Below are 25,357 nucleotides of genomic sequence, written 5' to 3' on the forward strand. Positions count from 1 at the left end.
GTGCCATGTTGAACTTCCAGTGACCAGTATGAGGGAGTGTGAGAGCGATGACACCAAATTTTAACACACCTGCTCCCCATTCACACCTGAGACCTTGTAACACTAACGAGTGAACATTTTCACTTAGGGGTGTACTCACTTTTGTTGCCAGCGGTTTAGATATTAATGGCTGTGTGTTGAGTTATTTTGAGGGGACAGCAAATGTACACTGTTATACAAGCTGTACATTCACTACTCTACAATGTAGCAAAGTGTAATTTCTTCAGTGTTGTCACATGAAAAGATATACTCAAATATTTACAAAAATGTGAGGGGTGTACTCACTTTTGTGAGAGACTGTATATATGTGTATATGTTTGGGAGGGAACAGCTATGTGTTTGATATTTTCTAAGAAGTGATATGTGTCCCTAAAATAACTGGGGTGCTTAGTGGAGAGGGGGTTGATATAATTAAGATGTTGTAGGACTCACTGTTGCAGTCAGAAACAATTTCTCTTCCGGGGGGAACCTTAACGAGAACTATCCAGGTGTCTGGTTCTTTGTGTATACACCCACTCAATTGGTTGGCACTTAAAATAGCCTTTGGGGGTTGAGTAGTCAAGTTGATGCCGCAGTAGCGAATTTACTTGGCTTTGACGGCATTCTCGGTCTTCTTGGGGAGTAGCACCGCCCGGATGTTGGGTCCTCGTCGTTACGGAAGGCCAGCTGCAGGTGACAGGGGATGATGTGAGTCTTCTTGTTTGCACAGGCAGTGTCTCCGGCCAACTCCAGGGTCTCAGCAGTCAGGTATTCAAGCCCGGCGGCCAGGTAGACTGGTGCGACAGCGCCCACACGCTCAGCGTAGTTGCCTTTGCGCATCAGCCTGTTCACTACATTCTGATTTTAAAAAATAAGGGCATCTTGTAATCCAGCTTGATTTAAATGTTCATGTAACATTTGTTCCCAACATTGAAAGAATGTTTGTGTTTGTGTTTTTTTTTTTACAGGAAGATGAAGGGGGTGATGTCCTGCAGGACCTAGCACAACATGTAAGGAAAATCGTTGTGTACTAACCTGGGATATTTATGTTAAGGATTATGTTTACCAATAGATGTCAGTATTGACTCAATACGGGGTTTACTTTCCGCTATCCCTAGCCGTTTAAATGTCTGACGTATAACCGTGCATGAGAAAGCCACAGGTAGCATAATGTAGTCCCCATACCCATTCCATACGAGTGAGTGTCAGTAGTCTACTACACTGTAAACCCGAATGTTCAAAATAATTAATTGTAATACGTAGTGTAAACTTAAAATGTTCTTAAAAGTTGTACTTACTTAAAAATGTTGAGTGCCAGTAGCAATTTTCTTCTTTTTGAGTTTATTGAACTTATAATAATAATAATAATAATAATAATATGAACATTTTTCATTTTTATGTAACTGCTACTTAACATATTTTTTTTTTACTTAAAACTATATGGATTAAACATGAATTTATGTCTTATTTTGAAAGAACAAATGAATCAAATCAAGAACGAATTGAGAATAAATCAATTGCATCAGATAGATTTGTATATATATAAAATATCACACACACACACACACACGTGTATATACGTTTATAAATAATTAATTGTTAATAGTTTGCTTGTTACAAGGTTGGCTAGTTAATAAATTACATATATGCGCTCACATATTTTATTTTGTAGTATTTACGTGCACTTCCTCTTCAGGCAGCAGACCGGAGCCGAGGAGAAGGGCAGGAGACCGGAGGGTAACACTCAGCTCTGCACAAATGAGTTGTGAATGTAAGTAGTCAACATAAAACTTTCTTGAATGTTTGTATGTTTGTTTCTGGAGGTTCAACGTGTTTTTAAGACGGACAAAGTGAGTCACGTTAGCAATGTAAAACGGTTATCTGTTAGGTTAGCAAGCTAACATGCAAAGTCATCCCGCCAGTTAGCTAGCTGTATAGGCTACATGGCTAGGCTAATGTAGTTGTAAAAAACTGGTCGAGCCCAACGTGCAGCGGTGGATAGTAAGGTATCATGTACTGCTCAATAAAAACTCGAAATCTGTGCTGGAGCTGTGTCAGTGTTGTGAAAGAAAGCAGAAGCTAACTCCACGTGTTGTGACTTAGGCTAACTGAAAGCTATTCTCTGCAAGTTGGCATGGAGGTATAAAGCATTATGAATGCTGAACACGTTGGAGGTTGTCATTAATGATTATAAACATTTAGAAAGCCTTATAAATGCACTATAATGTCATTGTGCTGATGTGTTTTTAACCTCCAAATCTCTTCTTTTATTAAAGTGATGGAAGCTGAAGCCCCACAAAACATGATCTTTCGTGTCATCGAGGCAGACCGTGTTAGAAAATTAAAACTCAGCTCCCGTCCAGCCTCTGTTGATGCAGTGATTGAGATTTTAAAAGAACAACTGGAATTGGACTGTGACTTCAGTTTGCAATACAAAGATCCAGACTTTGATGGAAAACTCACTTGCCTTGTTTACATCGAGGAGTTACCACAAAAAGCCTGTGTTCATATTTCAGTTAGACAGGATTCCAGTTCTCTTGCATCAACTGATACCCTTTCAGATGTGTCATCCCCAGAACGTCTGAGCAGATGGCCTCCAGGTCCTTTACAAATTCCCACATTTGCGTTTGACGTTGAGCTGACACTTAGAGATGGGAATGCTGAATTTGAAAAGAATGAGAGACCTCTTCAGTTGTCAAGGGACCAAAAGCACAATATTTTAGACAAACTGGCATCTACCATATATGGTTTTAAGGCTTACCCCAGTGATAAAGAGATAGCAATGGTGGCTGAAGCTCTTGTGAGGAAACACCCCTGTTTAAAAGAAGCAGGATCTGACAATGGATGGAATGGCTGGAAGAACAGCATCAAGTTTAAAATGGGCAATTACAGGACCAAGATGAGAAGGGCTGGATGTCAGGAGGTCGCTGTAAATGCTGGGAAAAGAAGCCGAAAAAACCCTGAGAATGAACCTTCACACTCCAACATCAAAAGGCCTAAGTGTGCAGAGGTCAACTTTCTGCCTAACTTTCCTCAAGGAGAGGATCCCTCAAGCCTTGACCTTTTGAGGCAGGCTATTGTTGAGGAAGTAAAGAAGACTGAGAGAAACCTACCCCTTATTTGTAAGATGATGCAGAACACGTTTGCCTTGCGACGACAGACTATTGTAATGTCCTGCCCACCGGTGAAAGAGCTAATGGACCTCTGGCCTGCTCTTCATATGCAGTCTGAGGTAAAATCATCATCAATTTAATAAATAAATTCATTTTGTAGGTTATTTTTTCTGTTTTTATCTTTGCTACTGTATGTCACATTGTGTGTACTGTTGCCTAATTTCATTCATCCCAAAATAAATAATTGCTGTTACTGTCCTTTCCTCAATGGAGGTATATGCAGAGTTCCAACGGATAACTAACCAGAACCTACCTAACACTTTCTATGCCGAGCTTGATCGCCACACTCCTCGTTTGATGGCCTTATTTAGACAGAAAGCTTCCAAAACTGAAAAGACTGCAGATGCTTTGGCAAACATTTTCAAAGTCCATGATACACAGGTGATTATACATTTCACAGGTAGTCTTAGTGTAATGTTGGGAGTTTAATGCTTCAAATAAGCTTTTTAATTCCACAATTGCACCAGTCAGCAGGTTATTAGTGGATTTATGTGCAGATATTGGCAATTAATTAATTAATTAATTAATAATTAGCTGGGACTGTTTGTCATTGGGTTTGATAAGTAAACTTGTCACAACACTATTTTAATCTTCTTAGGAATTACATGATGTCCACACAAGGCGTACCACTGTTCTCCATGCCCTTCCTGATTATCTACTAGAGGAAGTCTCTGGATTTTTCAGAACATGTGTGGTAAGTCCCAGTAAAGAGATATCAGGCCTATTGTACTGTAAATTAACAAATTCATATCTTCATTTCATTTCCAACACACTAGAATTTCTGTATATGTACCAGTGTTTCAACTACAAACCTCTGGCAAGATGTTTATAAGTGTGAAGTGTCATTTTGAGCCCATTACAGCATCAAAAAAATAAACTGCAAAGAAAATCAAGTAGCCGTCATTAGCCTCACAGTGGAACACATAAAAGTAATCTCACTTTCTCAGCAACGAGAGCACAACGCAGCAGAATGAACAGGAGTATTTCAGACTTGTGTATTTATTGTTATTTATATGACATCCAACTAGGGGTGGAACAGTACACAGAAGTCACGGTTCGGTTCATACCTCGGTTCAGACATCACGGTTCGGTTTGGTACAATGGAGGGGAAAGCAAAACAAAAATGCAGAGGGCACATTTTGTTATTGTGCATGTCTCAGGCTGTCCACTGAGCTAGCTGTAACAGCTTGAAGTGTATAAAGTAAGATGTAAACAAGAAGTACCCTGCATCATCTCCAGACTCCATCTGTAACTTGTAAACAAAATAAGACAATCAGCTAGAAGTGTGATATGGGAGACAAGCGCTGCTCTCATATGTGAATGCACAGAGCAGGGATGTTAAAAGAGCAGCTTCGGTTACACAGAGCAGTTGACGAGTTTTGGTGTTAGCTTCACACGCTAACGGCGAAGCTAACGGCAGAGCTAACAGCTAATACCGGAGCAAACAGCGAATCAAACGGGCCTGGAGGCCATTTGTGGTCGAGGCGAGAAGGGATACAGCTACGTCCGTGTTTGGTTGTATTTGGAAGGGACTAGTTCGCTTCATGTGGACTCTTCATTTGGACTGGACTGACTGACTCGACATGTAGGCGGGGCTCGGGAGCTTCAGAGCTAAGGGCAGGGCTACAGATTAGGTGTCCCTAAGAACCGCTTGTCTAACAGTAGTTCCGCATTACATTCATTAATTTGCACTCAAGTTTTATTTATTTTTATACTGTGTATTCTCCGTGTAAATTCATGTACCGTACCGAGACGCCCGTAACATTTCGGTTCAATACAAATACACGTACCGTTCCACCCCTACATCCAACTGTAATCAAAATTGCCACAGCCATAGTTTCAGTAAATGTGATTAGTATATGTTCTCCCTTTCATTTTTTAAAGGATGATATGGATGAGCCAGACCTGTGGGATGCATCAGTGGTCCTCCTTACAACAGTCAGTGATGATGCCACAAGCCCAGTTCACTACCACCCAGTGAGAGTCTCTGTCGTCCTAGAGGGTGATGTGGTTGTCAATCTCCCCAGGCTTGCTGATGCCTTCCTGGTAATGTTCGGCCTGATTTATGCACTACATCTCAGCTATCCCAAGGGACTGACAAACACTTTTGAGTTCACACAGAAAATCTTACTTAAAAATTTAGTCATTTAGCAGACGCTCTTATCCAGAGCGACTTACAGTTAGTGAATACATATTTTTTTTTAATACTGGCCCCCCGTGGGAATCAAACCCACAACCCTGGCGTTGCAAACGCCATGCTCTATCAACTGAGCTACATCCCTGCCGGCCATTCCCTCCCCTACCCTGGACGACGCTGTCATTATATCACAAATAGCTTATAAACTGTTATTTTCTTAATGTAATTTTAGCTTTTCTGAGTTTGAATATGTTCTACTATTACATAGTTCATCTTAAAGTATAAACAAAATGCCCAGAAGTAGACTTGTGTTTTTATTTTTCATATTCATTTACATTTTAGTCATTTAGCAGACGCTCTTATCCAGAGCGACTTACAGGAGCATTTAGGGTTATGTGCCTTGCTTAAGGGCACATCGACAGATTTTTCATCTAGTCGGCCGGGGGATTAGAACCAGCTACCTTTCGGTTATTGACACAACGCTCTTACCCACTAAGCTACCTGCCACCCTTATTAATGTTAACGCTGTTTTCTATGCTTGATTTCGATTAATACTTTAATACTTTGGGATACAGGTGCACTTTTGGTCAGAAAGGCCCCTTTTTCGTGTAGGCATCAGTACACGATTTTCTTCATAATGCATTTCATATTTCGTAGAGCCTAAATTACACAATTTTCTTCATAATTCATTTAATACATGTTAAAGAGGTTAATGTAAAATAATGAAATGTCGGCTTTCACTTATGGCACTTCCAAGGCCTTTCTATTATGGTTATGTCAATCATATTATATACTTGTTGTAACACGTTCAACCAGTTAGCAAGTCAGAAATGTCCGTTTCCAAGTACCGACTAGCACTTGAATGCTGTATTATGCCAACTTCACATTCTCGTGGAAAATGGGAAGTTGTAACTCCGACATGATTGTGTTAAAGGGGTTTTGAAGTCGGAACAATTCTTAAACCAATAAGATTGGCAACAACATTTTCACAATTTCTCACTTGTAATTCGAACTTGGAGGGTCATTCAAGTGAAACTTCCCAGTCGGAACTAGGTATTTCCGATAACTCTGATAGCACCCTGAACGCGACATTAATATGTGTGATCGACGACAGTAGGGTCTGGGTCCTGGCGTGTCCATTCCCCATACCCATTCCATAGGAGTGAGTGTCAGTAGTCTACTATATGTCCGTGCTATGTGAAGTAAGTATGGTGATTATTATTAAGGTTCTGGTCGTCTGAGATATCAACAAGTAAGGCTATACAATAAATATATTTTTTTTCTATTAGTTTTTTTCCACAAATAGACAGGTATTTTTACCTTTCCTTGGTAGCAAGATCTTGTAATTTTTTGCTAACTTTCTATTAACATTTAATAGAGTGAGATCATTTTATTTATTTTGGGGTATGTATCCACATCACCATCAGACCATTTAATTGGTAAACTACAAGTTGTATTGTCAGTGATCCAATTTACAGTTTAGTCATTTAGCAGAGTGCATACATTTTTCATTCTGGCCCCCGTGGGAATCGAACCCACAACCCTTGCGTTGCAAGCGCCATGCTCTACCAACTGAGCTACAGGAGGGTCAATACCTTATATAGTACATTTATCATAATGTGGTTGTATTCCAGAGAGGTTAGAAAATGTATCTAGATCCTCTGAGTACAATGACACGTTTGTTTTTAAACCTTGGATTTCTAATCCCTTGATATAATTGTTGGATCTGATTTGAATAGCTAACATTTCGATGGCCATAATAAATAGATATACCGATAGTGGACAACTTTGTACATTTCAGCACCACGGAGCTCCTCTATTACCCGTCTCGTGAGTGGAGATGAAGCAGAAGCGCTGTCCATTCAACTGTGCTGAATAAAGCAACGCATGCACCGAGTCTTCCTTTGTCCTTCCTGATTTGGCCAATTATTTGGTTGGAGTATTTCGGCCTGCCGCGCGTCTTTGACTATTGTAGATAATCCCTTTGGATTTATGCGTTTCATTTCAACGCCTCAGGCAAGTAAAACGTGCAATACGTAGCTTTAAGACGGGTTAGTTAACAACATACATGGTGAGAAATGTAGAGGTGCGCGTATAAATGGAGCAATTGTGCCTTTTTGATGGAAATATGGAGGTGGGATTTTGGAGATCAGGTCATCATTTACGCGCGCTCTCCGCGAATACAGTGGGCCATCAGGATGTCCTAGGGCACGATGGACACCCTCTTTGCGTGGATGGCACACAGTTTGGTGTCCTCGAACAGACCGACCAGGTAAGCCTCGCTGCCTCCTGCAGGGCTATCACGGCGGAGCTCTAGAAGCGCAGGTCGATCTTGAAGAACTGGGCGATTTTTCTCCCCAGGCGCTGGCAGGGCTCGTAACGGGGAGGCGCTCCTGCGCGCAGACTTGGCGGCTAGCTGCTTCCTGTAGGCTTTGCCACGGGTGGATTTGCGAGCGGTTTGCTTGGTTCTGGCCATGGCGCTTGCTTCCTTCTTAGACAGTTGGAGTATAGCCTCGAAATGCCCATGTGAAATGTATAAAGCCGGCAGTGGCATCTGCTGATTGGACACCATCTCCCCACTACCCCGATTGGCCCGTTGCGGAGGACTCCTCTGTCGGTTACTGGAAAGGATGCTTTGCTTCTTTTTTTTTAGGACCGCGCGCCCATCACAATACACTGCGCGCCAAAAACAATAGTACACTAAGCGCGTGAGTACAATAGCACACTGCTGGCCCTTTGCGCGCAATAATAGTCGTCAAAGTCAAGAGTGAAATCTTGTGTTATATTTTAATGCTAGCCTGTTATCGCAAACGAGGCCAATAGTACACTGCCTGCACACAACTACACACTGCGCGCTGGCAAAAGCACACTGACAGTCGGGAGTATAGCCTCGAAATGCAGAGACGCGCCATGGCCAGAACCAAGCAAACCGCTCGCAAATCCACCGGTGGCAAAGCCCCCAGGAAGCAGCTCGCCACTAAGGCTGCTCGCAAGAGCGCCCCGGCCACCGGCGGTGTGAAGAAGCCTCACCGTTACAGGCCCGGCACCGTGGCTCTGAGAGAGATCCGTCGTTACCAGAAGTCCACTGAACTGTTCATCCGCAAGCTGCCCTTACAGCGCCTGGTGAGAGAAATCGCCCAGGACTTCAAGACCGACCTGCGCTTCCAGAGCTCCGCCGTGATGGCCCTGCAGGAGGCTAGCGAGGCTTACCTGGTCGGCCTGTTCGAGGACACCAACCTGTGCGCCATCCACGCCAAGCGGGTGACCATCATGCCCAAGGACATCCAGCTGGCCCGCTGTATTCGAGGAGAGCGCGCATAAATTAGGATGACCTGAACTCGAAAATCCCCCAAAGGCTCTTTTAAGAGCCACCTCCATATTTCCATCAAAAAGGCACAATTGTTCCATGTATACACGCACCTCTACATTAGCCACCATGTATGTTGTTCACTAACACGTCTAAAAGCTACGTATTGCACCTTTTAGTTGCCTGAAGTCTAGCTTCAATGTTTGTGTGTGTGTGTGTGTGTGTATATACTCTGGCATCATCCACTTCCTTTGAACTATAGTAGCACAGTAAAATGCTTTACAAAGGAGGGGGAAAAGAAACGAGTGATAATATAGGCCGAATAGTAACAAGAATTGTGTTCAGATGAATAACTGACACTATTAGTTGTGTGTAATAATAGCCTTGCATGCAGTCCAGAAAAAACATTGCATGCCAACTTACTTTGAAAGTCCCATGTTGCAGTGCTGCTGAGAGACTCATGCAGAGGCCAAAACTTTACAGTGGAGCACGGAGGCCATCTTGTGGTTAAATGTGGGTACTGCACATCATGGTGATTCCCTTTCAGCATTTGCTCTTTAGGCCAGCGTTTCCCAAACGTGGTCCTGGGGTCCCCAAGGGGTGCGCGTTGTTGCGTTTTGCCCTAGCACTCCACAGCTGATTCTAATACTCCAGCTTGATGATGATGAGTTGATTATTTGAAGCAGCTGTGTAGTGCTAGGGCAAAACTCCCAAAACGTGCCCCGAGTTTGGGAAACCCTGCTTTAGGCTAATACTAGCCTATTAGGATGACTTGGTTCGATCGCTTTAATGGCAACTGCTGAACTCTGGTTTTCACTAATTACTTGTCCCAGGTCACCATTATGAATCCAATAGCAAAGCAAATTTTTCAAAATTGCTCAATAGTGAAAAAAGGGCAGGAAACGATGGGTTCTCAGCAATATTTCACCAACAACCAATCACTATTCAAGCATAGACATTAGGATCATCAACAAATATTCCTAAATCATACTACAAAAGGGTTGTAACGAAATGGATTTGTCCGTTCAATGCAAGTTCAACGTCAAAGAAAAAGATCATCACCACAACAAACGTGTCTTTAGATACACTATAAAAAATGACTTTGTGGAATGTACTCAAGCTATTACAGTCAACAAAAGCACACGTCATATTATTGAGTAGATCTTTTTGCTTGTTTTTATGAGTAGATAAGCTTGAGTAAGTTGTTTAGATGTGGTCCAATACATAGAGTAAAGATGATAGAGGTAAAAAAGGATTATATTACGTTGATTCAACTCAAATAGACATTGTGTTATTTTACCTGAATGATTCATCCTATTATGTATTTAGACCAAGTCAGAAAAATTTTCACATTTTTACTTTGGATTCACTCAATCAGATCCCTTAAGAGAAAAGGTATCCGGACACCGGGAATCCATTTATTTAAACATCAACGGTTTGCAAAACATCTGTTATTATGAGATGAGAAATTACGGATTTGCAATCAACATTGCAGGTAAATCCTGATTGCTGCAGGTAGGCAAAACCGTAGAAATAGGAACTACAACACTAACTAGTATAGGATCTCTGTGGGCAGAACCATTACATACGAGAGATACAATGGCGCTTCAACCCCATAGACGTCACGGGGAACAAAATATTCTCATAGTAACCATGGATACCTACGGAAATGGAGGCTCAAATAGCTCGTGTTTGCACTGTGGGATATTTTTCAAACTACAATGCCAAAACATTGAACAACCCCAATAATCTAAACACTTTTACTCGTTTGTTCCTATAACATTTCTCTGTTCACGAGCACTGCTGATGGATGCCACCTATATTACTTTGGTCATTTTTCCTTTAACCCATTAATGTTGTAGGTGCGCCTTTTTTCAACAGTACCACACCTGCTGCTATTTCAACCTCTAAATGGCCGCCTATGAAAAGCCAAGTGACATTTACTCCTGATGTACCGACTGTACCGACTGACCTGTTGCAACCTCTACAACCACTGTGCTTATTATTTGACCCTGCTGGTCATCTATGAACGTTTGAACATCTTGGAGAGAAATGTGCCCTTAATGGCCACGTACTGTTGTAATCTCCACCCGGCACAGGCAGAAGGGCACTGGGCACCCCTCAGAGCCTGGTTGTTCTCTAGGTTTGTGCCTTTCTAGGGAGTTTTTCCTAGCCACCGCGTTTCTACATCTGCATCGCTTGCCGTTTGGGGTTTTAGGCTGGGTTTCTGCATAGCACTTTGTGACATCTGTTGATGTAAAAAGGGCTTTATAGATCCACTTCATTGATTGATTGATTGATGGTAGAATTGTCAAAATACCAGTGGTAAAAGGTGTGTACCTTGATGAAACCTCAAAATGGTACGTACAACGGATTCAAAAATGGACATTTCAAACCGCAACTGTATGGGAACAAAATGGACATTACATTTTACAATGACATCCTTCATTAAAAACACCTATTTGGTATCTCTTGTATACAAAAACACAATGGAAAATACCGTGGCAGTGACCCTTTAAAACACACCTTGCAGAATAAACGTGTCTTCCTTACCCTCTAACCTCTTTAGCCTAGATGACCGCCCATCGGGGACGGGGTCCCAGACCGCAATGTGCTCGAGCCCCGCCTCTCGGTGACCATCCCCCGGTAGGCAGAGGTTGGTCCCAGCACAGATTCTGTGCCCCAGGCGGCTTCACCAACAACAAGCGGGCCTGTGGTAGAGGACACCGTTCCTGACCTGCTACCAGAAAAAATGAAGGGAGAGAAGAGTTCCAAAAGGCACCTCAGCGTTTAACTACGAAGGTGTTACAAAGTAACCCTGACATTCAGTCTATGACAATTGTCCTCTGGCCTGGCATTCTGCTTAAGACAGTCATTTGTTCTTGAGGCCTGTCATCTTGACTGTGAGCTTTGAGCAGTCCAGCTCCACAAACACTTTCTGGAATGCCTTGAACGTGTACTCCGGCTTTTAGGGGTGGCTGAGATTCAGAGCATACAGTGAGGGGAAAAAGTATTTGATCCCCTGCTTATTTTGTACGTTTGCCCACTGACAAAGACATGATCAGTCTATAATTGTAATGGTAGGTTTATTTGAACAGTGAGAGACAGAATAACAACAAAACAATCCAGAAAAACGCATGTCCAAAATGTTATAAATTAATTTGCATTTTAATGAGGGAAATAAGTATCTTGTCCCTGACATCCTTGGAGAGGTCTTTGGTCTTGGCCACGGCGGAGAGTATGGAATCTGATTGATTGATTGCTTCTGTGGACCAGTGTCTTTTATACAGGTAACACGCTGAGATTAGGAGCATTCCCTTTATGAGTGTGCTCCTAATCTCAGCTCGTTACCTGTATAAAAGACACCTGGGAGCCAGACATCTTTCTGATTGAGAGGGGGTCAAATACTTATTTCCCTCATTAAAATGCTAATCAATTTATAACATTTTGGACATGCTTTTTTTCTGGAAGTTTTTGCTGTTATTCTGTATTTCACTGTTCAAATAAACCTACCATTCAAATTATAGACTGATCATTTCTTTGTCAGTGGGCAAACGTACAGAATCAGCAGGGGATCAAATACTTTTTTCCCCTCACTGTATGTCATGCCAAGAAGAATGGCAGAAGCCTTTGCAAAACTCAGACCGGTGATCACCTAAGGATGACGCCTACCTCCTCTGGACCATCACTCGCCACGGCACCCTCCTTGTTGATCGCATAGATTTGCTTTACATGTTGCGCAAGGTCTTGCAGGAAATGACCCCCCTCAGCTTCCTGTAAAATAAATAACACACAAATACAGACATTCTGTCAATGTGGGGAACACATTTTATTCCACCTGGATTACGACATGCCCTTATTTGTTATCAGATTGCAGTGAACATTCTCTCCCTCTCTCTCACACACACACACACACACACACACACACGTGATCGAATATTCATGGATGAAAATGCTTTATTGCCCCCACACGGTAGTCTTTAATGAGGCCACCTCCAGTAAAGCTGAACAATAATTCCTCACTGAACTCACATCATGACCCTGATATAGAATAAAATCACTGATCTCATTGGATTCAATCTGTGCATGTGAAATCTATGAAATCCCCGACCCAATTATCCTATATTAGCAAAAGGTGTACAATAGCACAGCGGGGCCCGTGGCTTAAATTGCAGCACCGAACATCAGCCAGCTAAATACAAAACAGTGCATTTTTCCTGAGGATACTTTACCATCCAGCATGACCCGCAATCTGTCTGAAAGTACTCCTCCCTTGGAATGGAATAAGGACAGCAGCTTAGGGGTGTCCTGCATAAACCTTGCCTCAAGATGCTTTGCGGTGAGCCTGTGGAATTGTTCATTGATCTGAAAGACAAATATTGAAATATCATCAAGCAAGGCTCATAACAAAGAGGTTTGTCATAGTGAAGACATCATTTGGCATTTTCTTTTTTTGCCTGCCGACTCACCTGAGAGGCTTCTAAACAGAGCAGGCTATCTGTCTTTCATGTCTTCAACACTGGGACACTGGTTGATCACTTCCTGTCTTTTGGCGTGCAAATGTCTTGGTCATATTTCCTGAAATCACCCTTGTGTGGTCCTTCTTTGCATGTTACTAATTCTATTCTCTGAGCGGCCACATCTGTTAAAAGAAGAATCTAGACGACTAAACATAACCATTAACCCATTTTATCAAGACCCTATACAACTACAACAAGTGGCTACGAATTGTGACAAAATTGATTATTTCCATAGCCATTACAGCAGCTAGCTTTTAGCTAACGTCGTTAGCAATCAAGGGCTGACACACGGTTGATACGCTACTAGCGAGTTCGCGCTAATACACATGGGCAGACAAACCTAAATTAGCTAACGTTAGCTTAGCTTAGAAAGTAACCTAGCTAGCACAAGCGCCCTTATGTTAGCTAGCTACCTACTAGCTAAAGGTAGTATGACACAAAAAAGAGGACGAGGAAACGTAGCGTGGGACGCCGTATTCTCGGCATATTCAACAGCATTTAAATAATGCATTACCTTCAACAGTGTTATCTTGTGATCAAGCCATCAATGTTAGGTGATTTTTGGTGGTGTCAAAATGTTAGCTAACGGGTTAGCAATTAGCAAGTTTGACATTTCAGTGGAAATACTATTTTCAGCTTTTTGATGAGCTGTAGTCAAAGGTGATTTTGGATTATTATATATGATTATTATTACGATATGTTATTATATTATTATTTTCAAGGCTATAGGGTGCGGTAACAGGCCCTCTGTGATTTGTTGTTGTACTGTACATGTCAAGTATCTGCACTCTAGCCTAATTCGCCTAACCCGCTAGGGAAAAGTCACTTCCGGTCGTAGCTGTATCCCACCTAGTCAAAACCTTGTTAGTCCTTATCCTAAAAGGCACCCTCTGTTCCTCGATATACTCCACCGAGGGCCGGCAGCCAGTAAGTACAGGTAAGTGACAATTATGGCAACAATAAGTTGTCCTATGAAAGCTAGTCACATCTGAGATGTTAAACTGCCCTGAATGATAAAGTGGCAGTCTGTGCTCTTGGGCCCTTATGGCATCAGTGCCCCCCTCCAATTTGTCCCTTTTGAAATGAACAGTTGAGATGGGCCCTCTTTCTGTGGCCGTCCTTTGACGACACATCTGAGGCTATCCTGCGGGAATACAAATTATCAACATCATAACAATAATCCCCATTATAAGAAGCTTTATTATTGGTTTGCAAAGAAAGGTACAATACAATATTGGCACATCACTATCACCTCTGTATGGGTAGGAAATCAATCCCTTCATTGTGTGTGTGTGGGTGTGTGTGTAAAGGTACGCCACTCTCGGCCTCACCGTTTATGCATACGGTCGTCTTTATGCAACAAAATAGAAGACATTCCCAAATGTGCTTACATCATAGCGTAATGTCAGGGAGTCACACAAACAGTGTGTGCTGTTTGGCTGCAACACACATTAGGCATAAGGATGATGGCAACTATTTTCTAAATGCTCCAGCTTGCAGAGGGATCACCACCCCTCCCATCCGCACCCCAGGTCCTCTTGGCCCCCTTACTGTCAGGCCAAGTGCTGTCTATGGAAGAAAGAAGAAGAGCGATGTTATTAATGACAGTCAATACGACACGTCCTTCCATAGCTAAACAGACTGATCCTACTAGTTCAGTGTTTCCCAACTCCAGCGGTAGAGTAGCCTACCCCCAACAGGACCCATTTTTCTTGTAGGCCTGGACAGCCACAGCTGATTGAACAACCTGTCACCTAAATAATAGAATCAGGTGCAACAACAACAACAACAACAACAACAACAACAATATGAGGAGAGGGACACAGTGTACTAGCTGATCTCCCAGTTGTCACAGTTTGGCCTTGTGTTCCACATAGCCTATATCAGTATTTGAGTATGTTTCCCACGCACGTTAGTTGCTTTCACGTCATCTTTGAAATCGCTCCTCCCTAGTCCCCTAGAACGAGCGCCCTCCCCTTTGCAACGCCTCCGAACATATAACAGAGGCGCGCTTTCTGTGCCGCCGGCCTCAATCAGGTCGACCAAACGCAGATAATAGCGCACCGCGCACCGGCGCTGAAGTCATTCATTCACTTGAACTCAACTAGCGAACACACCATGTACGGAAGAGGCAAAGGCGGCAAGGGACTCGGAAAAGGAGGCGCCAAGCGTCACCGCAAAGTTCTCCTTGAATGCTGTATTATGCCAACTTCACATTCTCGTGGAAAATGGGAAGTTGTAACTCCGACATGATTGTGTTAAAGTGGTTTTGAAGTCGGAACAATTCTTAAACCAATAAGATTGGCAACAACATTTTCACAATTTCTCACTTGTAATTCGAACTTGGAGGGTCATTCAAGTGAAACTTCCCAGTCGGAACTAGGTATTTCCGATAACTCTGATAGCACCCTGAACGCGACATTAATATGTGTGATCGACGACAGTAGGGTCTGGGTCCTGGCGTGTCCATTCCCCATACCCATTCCATAGGAGTGAGTGTCAGTAGTCTACTATATGTCCGTGCTATGTGAAGTAAGTATGGTGATTATTATTAAGGTTCTGGTCGTCTGAGATATCAACAAGTAAGGCTATACAATATCAATAAATATATATTTTTTTCTATTAGTTTTTTTCCACAAATAGACAGGTATTTTTACCTTTCCTTGGTAGCAAGATCTCATAATTTTTTGCTAACTTTCTATTAACATTTAATAGAGTGAGATCATTTTATTTATTTTGGGGTATGTATCCACATCACCATCAGACCATTTAATTGGTAAACTACAAGTTGTATTGTCAGTGATCCAATTTACAGTTTAGTCATTTAGCAGAGTGCATACATTTTTCATTCTGGCCCCCGTGGGAATCGAACCCACAACCCTTGCGTTGCAAGCGCCATGCTCTACCAACTGAGCTACAGGAGGGTCAATACCTTATATAGTACATTTATCATAATGTGGTTGTATTCCAGAGAGGTTAGAAAATGTATCTAGATCCTCTGAGTACAATGACACGTTTGTTTTTAAACCTTGGATTTCTAATCCCTTGATATAATTGTTGGATCTGATTTGAATAGCTAACATTTCGATGGCCATAATAAATAGATATACCGATAGTGGACAACTTTGTACATTTCAGCACCACGGAGCTCCTCTATTACCCGTCTCGTGAGTGGAGATGAAGCAGAAGCGCTGTCCATTCAACTGTGCTGAATAAAGCAACGCATGCACCGAGTCTTCCTTTGTCCTTCCTGATTTGGCCAATTATTTGGTTGGAGTATTTCGGCCTGCCGCGCGTCTTTGACTATTGTAGATAATCCCTTTGGATTTATGCGTTTTATTTCAACGCCTCAGGCAAGTAAAACGTGCAATACGTAGCTTTAAGACGGGTTAGTTAACAACATACATGGTGAGAAATGTAGAGGTGCGCGTATAAATGGAGCAATTGTGCCTTTTTGATGGAAATATGGAGGTGGGATTTTGGAGATCAGGTCATCATTTACGCGCTCTCCGCGAATACAGTGGGCCATCAGGATGTCCTAGGGCACGATGGACACCCTCTTTGCGTGGATGGCACACAGTTTGGTGTCCTCGAACAGACCGACCAGGTAAGCCTCGCTGCCTCCTGCAGGGCTATCACGGCGGAGCTCTAGAAGCGCAGGTCGATCTTGAAGAACTGGGCGATTTTTCTCCCCAGGCGCTGGCAGGGCTCGTAACGGGAGGCGCTCCTGCGCGCAGACTTGGCGGCTAGCTGCTTCCTGTAGGCTTTGCCACGGGTGGATTTGCGAGCGGTTTGCTTGGTTCTGGCCATGGCGCTTGCTTCCTTCTTAGACAGTTGGAGTATAGCCTCGAAATGCCCATGTGAAATGTATAAAGCCGGCAGTGGCATCTGCTGATTGGACACCATCTCCCCACTACCCCGATTGGCCCGTTGCGGAGGACTCCTCTGTCGGTTACTGGAAAGGATGCTTTGCTTCTTTTTTTTTAGGACCGCGCGCCCATCACAATACACTGCGCGCCAAAAACAATAGTACACTAAGCGCGTGAGTACAATAGCACACTGCTGGCCCTTTGCGCGCAATAATAGTCGTCAAAGTCAAGAGTGAAATCTTGTGTTATATTTTAATGCTAGCCTGTTATCGCAAACGAGGCCAATAGTACACTGCCTGCACACAACTACACACTGCGCGCTGGCAAAAGCACACTGACAGTCGGGAGTATAGCCTCGAAATGCAGAGACGCGCCATGGCCAGAACCAAGCAAACCGCTCGCAAATCCACCGGTGGCAAAGCCCCCAGGAAGCAGCTCGCCACTAAGGCTGCTCGCAAGAGCGCCCGCCACCGGCGGTGTGAAGAAGCCTCACCGTTACAGGCCCGGCACCGTGGCTCTGAGAGAGATCCGTCGTTACCAGAAGTCCACTGAACTGTTCATCCGCAAGCTGCCCTTACAGCGCCTGGTGAGAGAAATCGCCCAGGACTTCAAGACCGACCTGCGCTTCCAGAGCTCCGCCGTGATGGCCCTGCAGGGAGGCTAGCGAGGCTTACCTGGTCGGCCTGTTCGAGGACACCAACCTGTGCGCCATCCACGCCAAGCGGGTGACCATCATGCCCAAGGACATCCAGCTGGCCCGCTGTATTCGAGGAGAGCGCGCATAAATTAGGATGACCTGAACTCGAAAATCCCCCAAAGGCTCTTTTAAGAGCCACCTCCATATTTCCATCAAAAAGGCACAATTGTTCCATGTATACACGCACCTCTACATTAGCCACCATGTATGTTGTTCACTAACACGTCTAAAAGCTACGTATTGCACCTTTTAGTTGCCTGAAGTCTAGCTTCAATGTTTGTGTGTGTGTGTGTGTGTGTATATACTCTGGCATCATCCACTTCCTTTGAACTATAGTAGCACAGTAAAATGCTTTACAAAGGAGGGGGGAAAAGAAACGAGTGATAATATAGGCCGAATAGTAACAAGAATTGTGTTCAGATGAATAACTGACACTATTAGTTGTGTGTAATAATAGCCTTGCATGCAGTCCAGAAAAAAACATTGCATGCCAACTTACTTTGAAAGTCCCATGTTGCAGTGCTGCTGAGAGACTCATGCAGAGGCCAAAACTTTACAGTGGAGCACGGAGGCCATCTTGTGGTTAAATGTGGGTACTGCACATCATGGTGATTCCCTTTCAGTATTTGCTCTTTAGGCCAGCGTTTCCCAAACGTGGTCCTGGGGTCCCCAAGGGGTGCGCGTTGTTGCGTTTTGCCCTAGCACTCCACAGCTGATTCTAATACTCCAGCTTGATGATGATGAGTTGATTATTTGAAGCAGCTGTGTAGTGCTAGGGCAAAAACTCCCAAAACGTGCCCCGAGTTTGGGAAACCCTGCTTTAGGCTAATACTAGCCTATTAGGATGACTTGGTTCGATCGCTTTAATGGCAACTGCTGAACTCTGGTTTTCACTAATTACTTGTCCCAGGTCACCATTATGAATCCAATAGCAAAGCAAATTTTTCAAAATTGCTCAATAGTGAAAAAAGGGCAGGAAACGATGGGTTCTCAGCAATATTTCACCAACAACCAATCACTATTCAAGCATAGACATTAGGATCATCAACAAATATTCCTAAATCATACTACAAAAGGGTTGTAACGAAATGGATTTGTCCGTTCAATGCAAGTTCAACGTCAAAGAAAAAGATCATCACCACAACAAACGTGTCTTTAGATACACTATAAAAAATGACTTTGTGGAATGTACTCAAGCTATTACAGTCAACAAAAGCACACGTCATATTATTGAGTAGATCTTTTTGCTTGTTTTTATGAGTGGATAAGCTTGAGTAAGTTGTTTAGATGTGGTCCAATACATAGAGTAAAGATGATAGAGGTAAAAAAGGATTATATTACGTTGATTCAACTCAAATAGACATTGTGTTATTTTACCTGAATGATTCATCCTATTATGTATTTAGACCAAGTCAGAAAATTTTTCACATTTTTACTTTGGATTCACTCAATCAGATCCCTTAAGAGAAAAGGTATCCGGACACCGGGAATCCATTTATTTAAACATCAACGGTTTGCAAAACATCTGTTATTATGAGATGAGAAATTACGGATTTGCAATCAACACTGCAGGTAAATCCTGATTGCTGCAGTTAGGCAAAACCGTAGAAATAGGAACTACAACACTAACTAGTAAAGGATCTCTGTGGGCAGAACCATTACATACGAGAGATACAATGGCGCTTCAACCCCATAGACGTCACGGGGAACAAAATATTCTCATAGTAACCATGGATACCTACGGAAATGGAGGCTCAAATAGCTCGTGTTTGCACTGTGGGATATTTTTCAAACTACAATGCCAAAACATTGAACAACCCCAATAATCTAAACACTTTTACTCGTTTGTTCCTATAACATTTCTCTGTTCACGAGCACTGCTGATGGATGCCACCTATATTACTTTGGTCATTTTTCCTTTAACCCATTAATGTTGTAGGTGCGCCTTTTTTCAACAGTACCACACCTGCTGCTATTTCAACCTCTAAATGGCCGCCTATGAAAAGCCAAGTGACATTTACTCCTGATGTACCGACTGTACCGACTGACCTGTTGCAACCTCTACAACCACTGTGCTTATTATTTGACCCTGCTGGTCATCTATGAACGTTTGAACATCTTGGAGAGAAATGTGCCCTTAATGGCCACGTACTGTTGTAATCTCCACCCGGCACAGGCAGAAGGGCACTGGGCACCCCTCAGAGCCTGGTTGTTCTCTAGGTTTGTGCCTTTCTAGGGAGTTTTTCCTAGCCACCGCGTTTCTACATCTGCATCGCTTGCCGTTTGGGGTTTTAGGCTGGGTTTCTGCATAGCACTTTGTGACATCTGTTGATGTAAAAAGGGCTTTATAGATCCACTTCATTGATTGATTGATTGATGGTAGAATTGTCAAAATACCAGTGGTAAAAGGTGTGTACCTTGATGAAACCTCAAAATGGTACGTACAACGGATTCAAAAATGGACATTTCAAACCGCAACTGTATGAGAACAAAATGGACATTACATTTTACAATGACATCCTTCATTAAAAACACCTATTTGGTATCTCTTGTATACAAAAACACAATGGAAAATACCGTGGCAGTGACCCTTTAAAACACACCTTGCAGAATAAACGTGTCTTCCTTACCCTCTAACCTCTTTAGCCTAGATGACCGCCCATCGGGGACGGGGTCCCAGACCGCAATGTGCTCGAGCCCCGCCTCTCGGTGACCATCCCCGGTAGGCAGAGGTTGGTCCCAGCACAGATTCTGTGCCCCAGGCGGCTTCACCAACAACAAGCGGGCCTGTGGTAGAGGACACCGTTCCTGACCTGCTACCAGAAAAAATGAAGGGAGAGAAGAGTTCCAAAAGGCACCTCAGCGTTTAACTACGAAGGTGTTACAAAGTAACCCTGACATTCAGTCTATGACAATTGTCCTCTGGCCTGGCATTCTGCTTAAGACAGTCATTTGTTCTTGAGGCCTGTCATCTTGACTGTGAGCTTTGAGCAGTCCAGCTCCACAAACACTTTCTGGAATGCCTTGAACGTGTACTCCGGCTTTTAGGGGTGGCTGAGATTCAGAGCATACAGTGAGGGGAAAAAGTATTTGATCCCCTGCTTATTTTGTACGTTTGCCCACTGACAAAGACATGATCAGTCTATAATTGTAATGGTAGGTTTATTTGAACAGTGAGAGACAGAATAACAACAAAACAATCCAGAAAAACGCATGTCCAAAATGTTATAAATTCATTTGCATTTTAATGAGGGAAATAAGTATCTTGTCCCTGACATCCTTGGAGAGGTCTTTGGTCTTGGCCACGGCGGAGAGTATGGAATCTGATTGATTGATTGCTTCTGTGGACCAGTGTCTTTTATACAGGTAACACGCTGAGATTAGGAGCATTCCCTTTATGAGTGTGCTCCTAATCTCAGCTCGTTACCTGTATAAAAGACACCTGGGAGCCAGACATCTTTCTGATTGAGAGGGGGTCAAATACTTATTTCCCTCATTAAAATGCTAATCAATTTATAACATTTTGGACATGCGTTTTTTTCTGGAAGTTTTTGCTGTTATTCTGTATTTCACTGTTCAAATAAACCTACCATTCAAATTATAGACTGATCATTTCTTTGTCAGTGGGCAAACGTACAGAATCAGCAGGGGATCAAATACTTTTTTCCCCTCACTGTATGTCATGCCAAGAAGAATGGCAGAAGCCTTTGCAAAACTCAGACCGGTGATCACCTAAGGATGACGCCTACCTCCTCTGGACCATCACTCGCCACGGCACCCTCCTTGTTGATCGCATAGATTTGCTTTACATGTTGCGCAAGGTCTTGCAGGAAATGACCCCCCTCAGCTTCCTGTAAAATAAATAACACACAAATACAGACATTCTGTCAATGTGGGGAACACATTTTATTCCACCTGGATTACGACATGCCCTTATTTGTTATCAGATTGCAGTGAACATTCTCTCCCTCTCTCTCACACACACACACACACACACACACACGTGATCGAATATTCATGGATGAAAATGCTTTATTGCCCCCACACGGTAGTCTTTAATGAGGCCACCTCCAGTAAAGCTGAACAATAATTCCTCACTGAACTCACATCATGACCCTGATATAGAATAAAATCACTGATCTCATTGGATTCAATCTGTGCATGTGAAATCTATGAAATCCCCGACCCAATTATCCTATATTAGCAAAAGGTGTACAATAGCACAGCGGGGCCCGTGGCTTAAATTGCAGCACCGAACATCAGCCAGCTAAATACAAAACAGTGCATTTTTCCTGAGGATACTTTACCATCCAGCATGACCCGCAATCTGTCTGAAAGTACTCCTCCCTTGGAATGGAATAAGGACAGCAGCTTAGGGGTGTCCTGCATAAACCTTGCCTCAAGATGCTTTGCGGTGAGCCTGTGGAATTGTTCATTGATCTGAAAGACAAATATTGAAATATCATCAAGCAAGGCTCATAACAAAGAGGTTTGTCATAGTGAAGACATCATTTGGCATTTTCTTTTTTTGCCTGCCGACTCACCTGAGAGGCTTCTAAACAGAGCAGGCTATCTGTCTTTCATGTCTTCAACACTGGGACACTGGTTGATCACTTCCTGTCTTTTGGCGTGCAAATGTCTTGGTCATATTTCCTGAAATCACCCTTGTGTGGTCCTTCTTTGCATGTTACTAATTCTATTCTCTGAGCGGCCACATCTGTTAAAAGAAGAATCTAGACGACTAAACATAACCATTAACCCATTTTATCAAGACCCTATACAACTACAACAAGTGGCTACGAATTGTGACAAAATTGATTATTTCCATAGCCATTACAGCAGCTAGCTTTTAGCTAACGTACGTTAGCAATCAAGGGCTGACACACGGTTGATACGCTACTAGCGAGTTCGCGCTAATACACATGGGCAGACAAACCTAAATTAGCTAACGTTAGCTTAGCTTAGAAAGTAACCTAGCTAGCACAAGCGCCCTTATGTTAGCTAGCTACCTACTAGCTAAAGGTAGTATGACACAAAAAAGAGGACGAGGAAACGTAGCGTGGGACGCCGTATTCTCGGCATATTCAACAGCATTTAAATAATGCATTACCTTCAACAGTGTTATCTTGTGATCAAGCCATCAATGTTAGGTGATTTTTGGTGGTGTCAAAATGTTAGCTAACGGGTTAGCAATTAGCAAGTTTGACATTTCAGTGGAAATACTATTTTCAGCTTTTTGATGAGCTGTAGTCAAAGGTGATTTTGGATTATTATATATGATTATTATTACGATATGTTATTATATTATTATTTTCAAGGCTATAGGGTGCGGTAACAGGCCCTCTGTGATTTGTTGTTGTACTGTACATGTCAAGTATCTGCACTCTAGCCTAATTCGCCTAACCCGCTAGGGAAAAGTCACTTCCGGTCGTAGCTGTATCCCACCTAGTCAAAACCTTGTTAGTCCTTATCCTAAAAGGCACCCTCTGTTCCTCGATATACTCCACCGAGGGCCGGCAGCCAGTAAGTACAGGTAAGTGACAATTATGGCAACAATAAGTTGTCCTATGAAAGCTAGTCACATCTGAGATGTTAAACTGCCCTGAATGATAAAGTGGCAGTCTGTGCTCTTGGGCCCTTATGGCATCAGTGCCCCCCTCCAATTTGTCCCTTTTGAAATGAACAGTTGAGATGGGCCCTCTTTCTGTGGCCGTCCTTTGACGACACATCTGAGGCTATCCTGCGGGAATACAAATTATCAACATCATAACAATAATCCCCATTATAAGAAGCTTTATTATTGGTTTGCAAAGAAAGGTACAATACAATATTGGCACATCACTATCACCTCTGTATGGGTAGGAAATCAATCCCTTCATTGTGTGTGTGTGGGTGTGTGTGTAAAGGTACGCCACTCTCGGCCTCACCGTTTATGCATACGGTCGTCTTTATGCAACAAAATAGAAGACATTCCCAAATGTGCTTACATCATAGCGTAATGTCAGGGAGTCACACAAACAGTGTGTGCTGTTTGGCTGCAACACACATTAGGCATAAGGATGATGGCAACTATTTTCTAAATGCTCCAGCTTGCAGAGGGATCACCACCCCTCCCATCCGCACCCCAGGTCCTCTTGGCCCCCTTACTGTCAGGCCAAGTGCTGTCTATGGAAGAAAGAAGAAGAGCGATGTTATTAATGACAGTCAATACGACACGTCCTTCCATAGCTAAACAGACTGATCCTACTAGTTCAGTGTTTCCCAACTCCAGCGGTAGAGTAGCCTACCCCCAACAGGACCCATTTTTCTTGTAGGCCTGGACAGCCACAGCTGATTGAACAACCTGTCACCTAAATAATAGAATCAGGTGCAACAACAACAACAACAACAACAACAACAATATGAGGAGAGGGACACAGTGTACTAGCTGATCTCCCAGTTGTCACAGTTTGGCCTTGTGTTCCACATAGCCTATATCAGTATTTGAGTATGTTTCCCACGCACGTTAGTTGCTTTCACGTCATCTTTGAAATCGCTCCTCCCTAGTCCCCTAGAACGAGCGCCCTCCCCTTTGCAACGCCTCCGAACATATAACAGAGGCGCGCTTTCTGTGCCGCCGGCCTCAATCAGGTCGACCAAACGCAGATAATAGCGCACCGCGCACCGGCGCTGAAGTCATTCATTCACTTGAACTCAACTAGCGAACACACCATGTACGGAAGAGGCAAAGGCGGCAAGGGACTCGGAAAAGGAGGCGCCAAGCGTCACCGCAAAGTTCTCCGCGATAACATCCAGGGAATCACCAAACCCACTATCCGCCGTCTGGCTCGCCGCGGCGGCGTGAAGCGTATTTCCGGTCTGATCTACGAGGAGACCCGCGGTGTCCTGAAGGTGTTCCTGGAGAATGTGATCCGTGACGCAGTCACCTACACCGAGCACGCCAAGAGGAAGACCATTACCGCCATGGATGTGGGACGCACCCTGTACGGTTTTGGCGGTTAAACCCACTCTCTTCGGAACCTCAACACCCCGACTCAAACCCAAAGGCTCTTTTAAGAGCCACCCACATCCGCTTCAAATGGGCCCATTCCATATAGTGTTATATATTTTTTTTTAAATGTAATGCTATTTAGTAAGAAAGTATGAGCCACTTCGAGTGGACAGGGAGTATTAATTAGAGGATTCTATTGTCCCGTCCAGTTTTAGCGCACAGAGGGAGGCCTATATCTGACAGTGACAAAGTGTAAGAACGTTATTATTTTGGGTCAAGCAATGGTGGAATTTGGACAACATAAAGCCACCACGAGTCGGTAGACGTGGCTCGAAAAGAGGGGGACAGCGCGCACACACACACACAGTCCAAAATGGGAGCCCTATGTCTGACGGTGCCAAAGTGGGCAATTCTATCACCAGCATTATTTGGCACAACAATCGTGCCATTTGGACACCTATTAAAGCCCCCCTTTTGAAACACACAATTCCCCATCGGTCACAGAGCATAGGCTATAGAGAGGAGGGAAGGAGGGAGGGAGGGAGGGAGCAAGCAGGGGAGTGTCTACGGCCGCTGACTTTGCTTAGCTTCCTCTTCATAAGACGGGTAAGCGCCCTTCACCCCCTCATTCGTTTCTGAGAAGCA

The 25,357-nt window shown here is 43.4% G+C and overlaps 2 protein-coding genes, 1 long non-coding RNA gene and 3 pseudogenes across 3 annotated transcripts; 3 read left to right on the forward strand and 3 right to left on the reverse strand.

Annotated features, from left to right (window-relative positions):
- The first annotated feature begins 1,728 nt into the window (after positions 1–1,728).
- Positions 1,729–5,342, forward strand: LOC121536406 (sterile alpha motif domain-containing protein 3-like). The gene is made up of 4 exons (XM_041843667.1): positions 1,729–1,789; positions 2,295–3,250; positions 3,790–3,885; positions 5,076–5,342. Exons 1-4 carry the CDS (start codon positions 1,777–1,779, stop codon positions 5,340–5,342), a joined length of 1,332 nt encoding a protein of 443 aa, XP_041699601.1. The 5' UTR covers positions 1,729–1,776.
- Positions 5,343–6,937: 1,595 nt separating this feature from the next.
- Positions 6,938–7,804, reverse strand: LOC121536596 (annotated as a pseudogene).
- A 318-nt stretch (positions 7,805–8,122) lies between these two features.
- Positions 8,123–17,809, forward strand: LOC121536405 (annotated as a pseudogene).
- LOC121536595 lies at positions 11,221–13,303 on the reverse strand. The gene is made up of 4 exons (XR_005994884.2): positions 13,105–13,303; positions 12,868–13,000; positions 12,308–12,409; positions 11,221–11,375 (listed from the first exon to the last, which is right to left on the reverse strand). It is a non-coding gene; the product is annotated as an uncharacterized LOC121536595 (long non-coding RNA).
- LOC121536594 lies at positions 16,694–16,965 on the reverse strand (annotated as a pseudogene).
- A 6,623-nt stretch (positions 17,810–24,432) lies between the features above and the next one.
- On the forward strand, positions 24,433–24,723 carry LOC121536593 (histone H4-like). The gene has a single exon (XM_041843991.2). It carries the CDS (start codon positions 24,433–24,435, stop codon positions 24,721–24,723), a length of 291 nt encoding a protein of 96 aa, XP_041699925.2.
- The last annotated feature ends 634 nt before the right edge of the window (positions 24,724–25,357 follow it).

The sequence above is a fragment of the Coregonus clupeaformis genome, chromosome 23 (genome assembly GCF_020615455.1).
Source record: "Coregonus clupeaformis isolate EN_2021a chromosome 23, ASM2061545v1, whole genome shotgun sequence".
Classification (NCBI taxonomy): domain Eukaryota; kingdom Metazoa; phylum Chordata; class Actinopteri; order Salmoniformes; family Salmonidae; genus Coregonus; species Coregonus clupeaformis.

Bases quoted from the DNA above. Each gene is read 5' to 3' on its own strand.
- LOC121536406 (XM_041843667.1), top strand. The intron at 3,251-3,789 runs GTAAAATCATCA...TAATCTTCTTAG, and splicing joins CTCTTCATATGCAGTCTGAG to GAATTACATGATGTCCACAC. The intron at 3,886-5,075 runs GTAAGTCCCAGT...CATTTTTTAAAG, and splicing joins GATTTTTCAGAACATGTGTG to GATGATATGGATGAGCCAGA.
- LOC121536593 (XM_041843991.2), top strand. From the start codon at position 24,433: ATGTACGGAAGAGGCAAAGGCGGCAAGGGACTCGGAAAAGGAGGCGCC.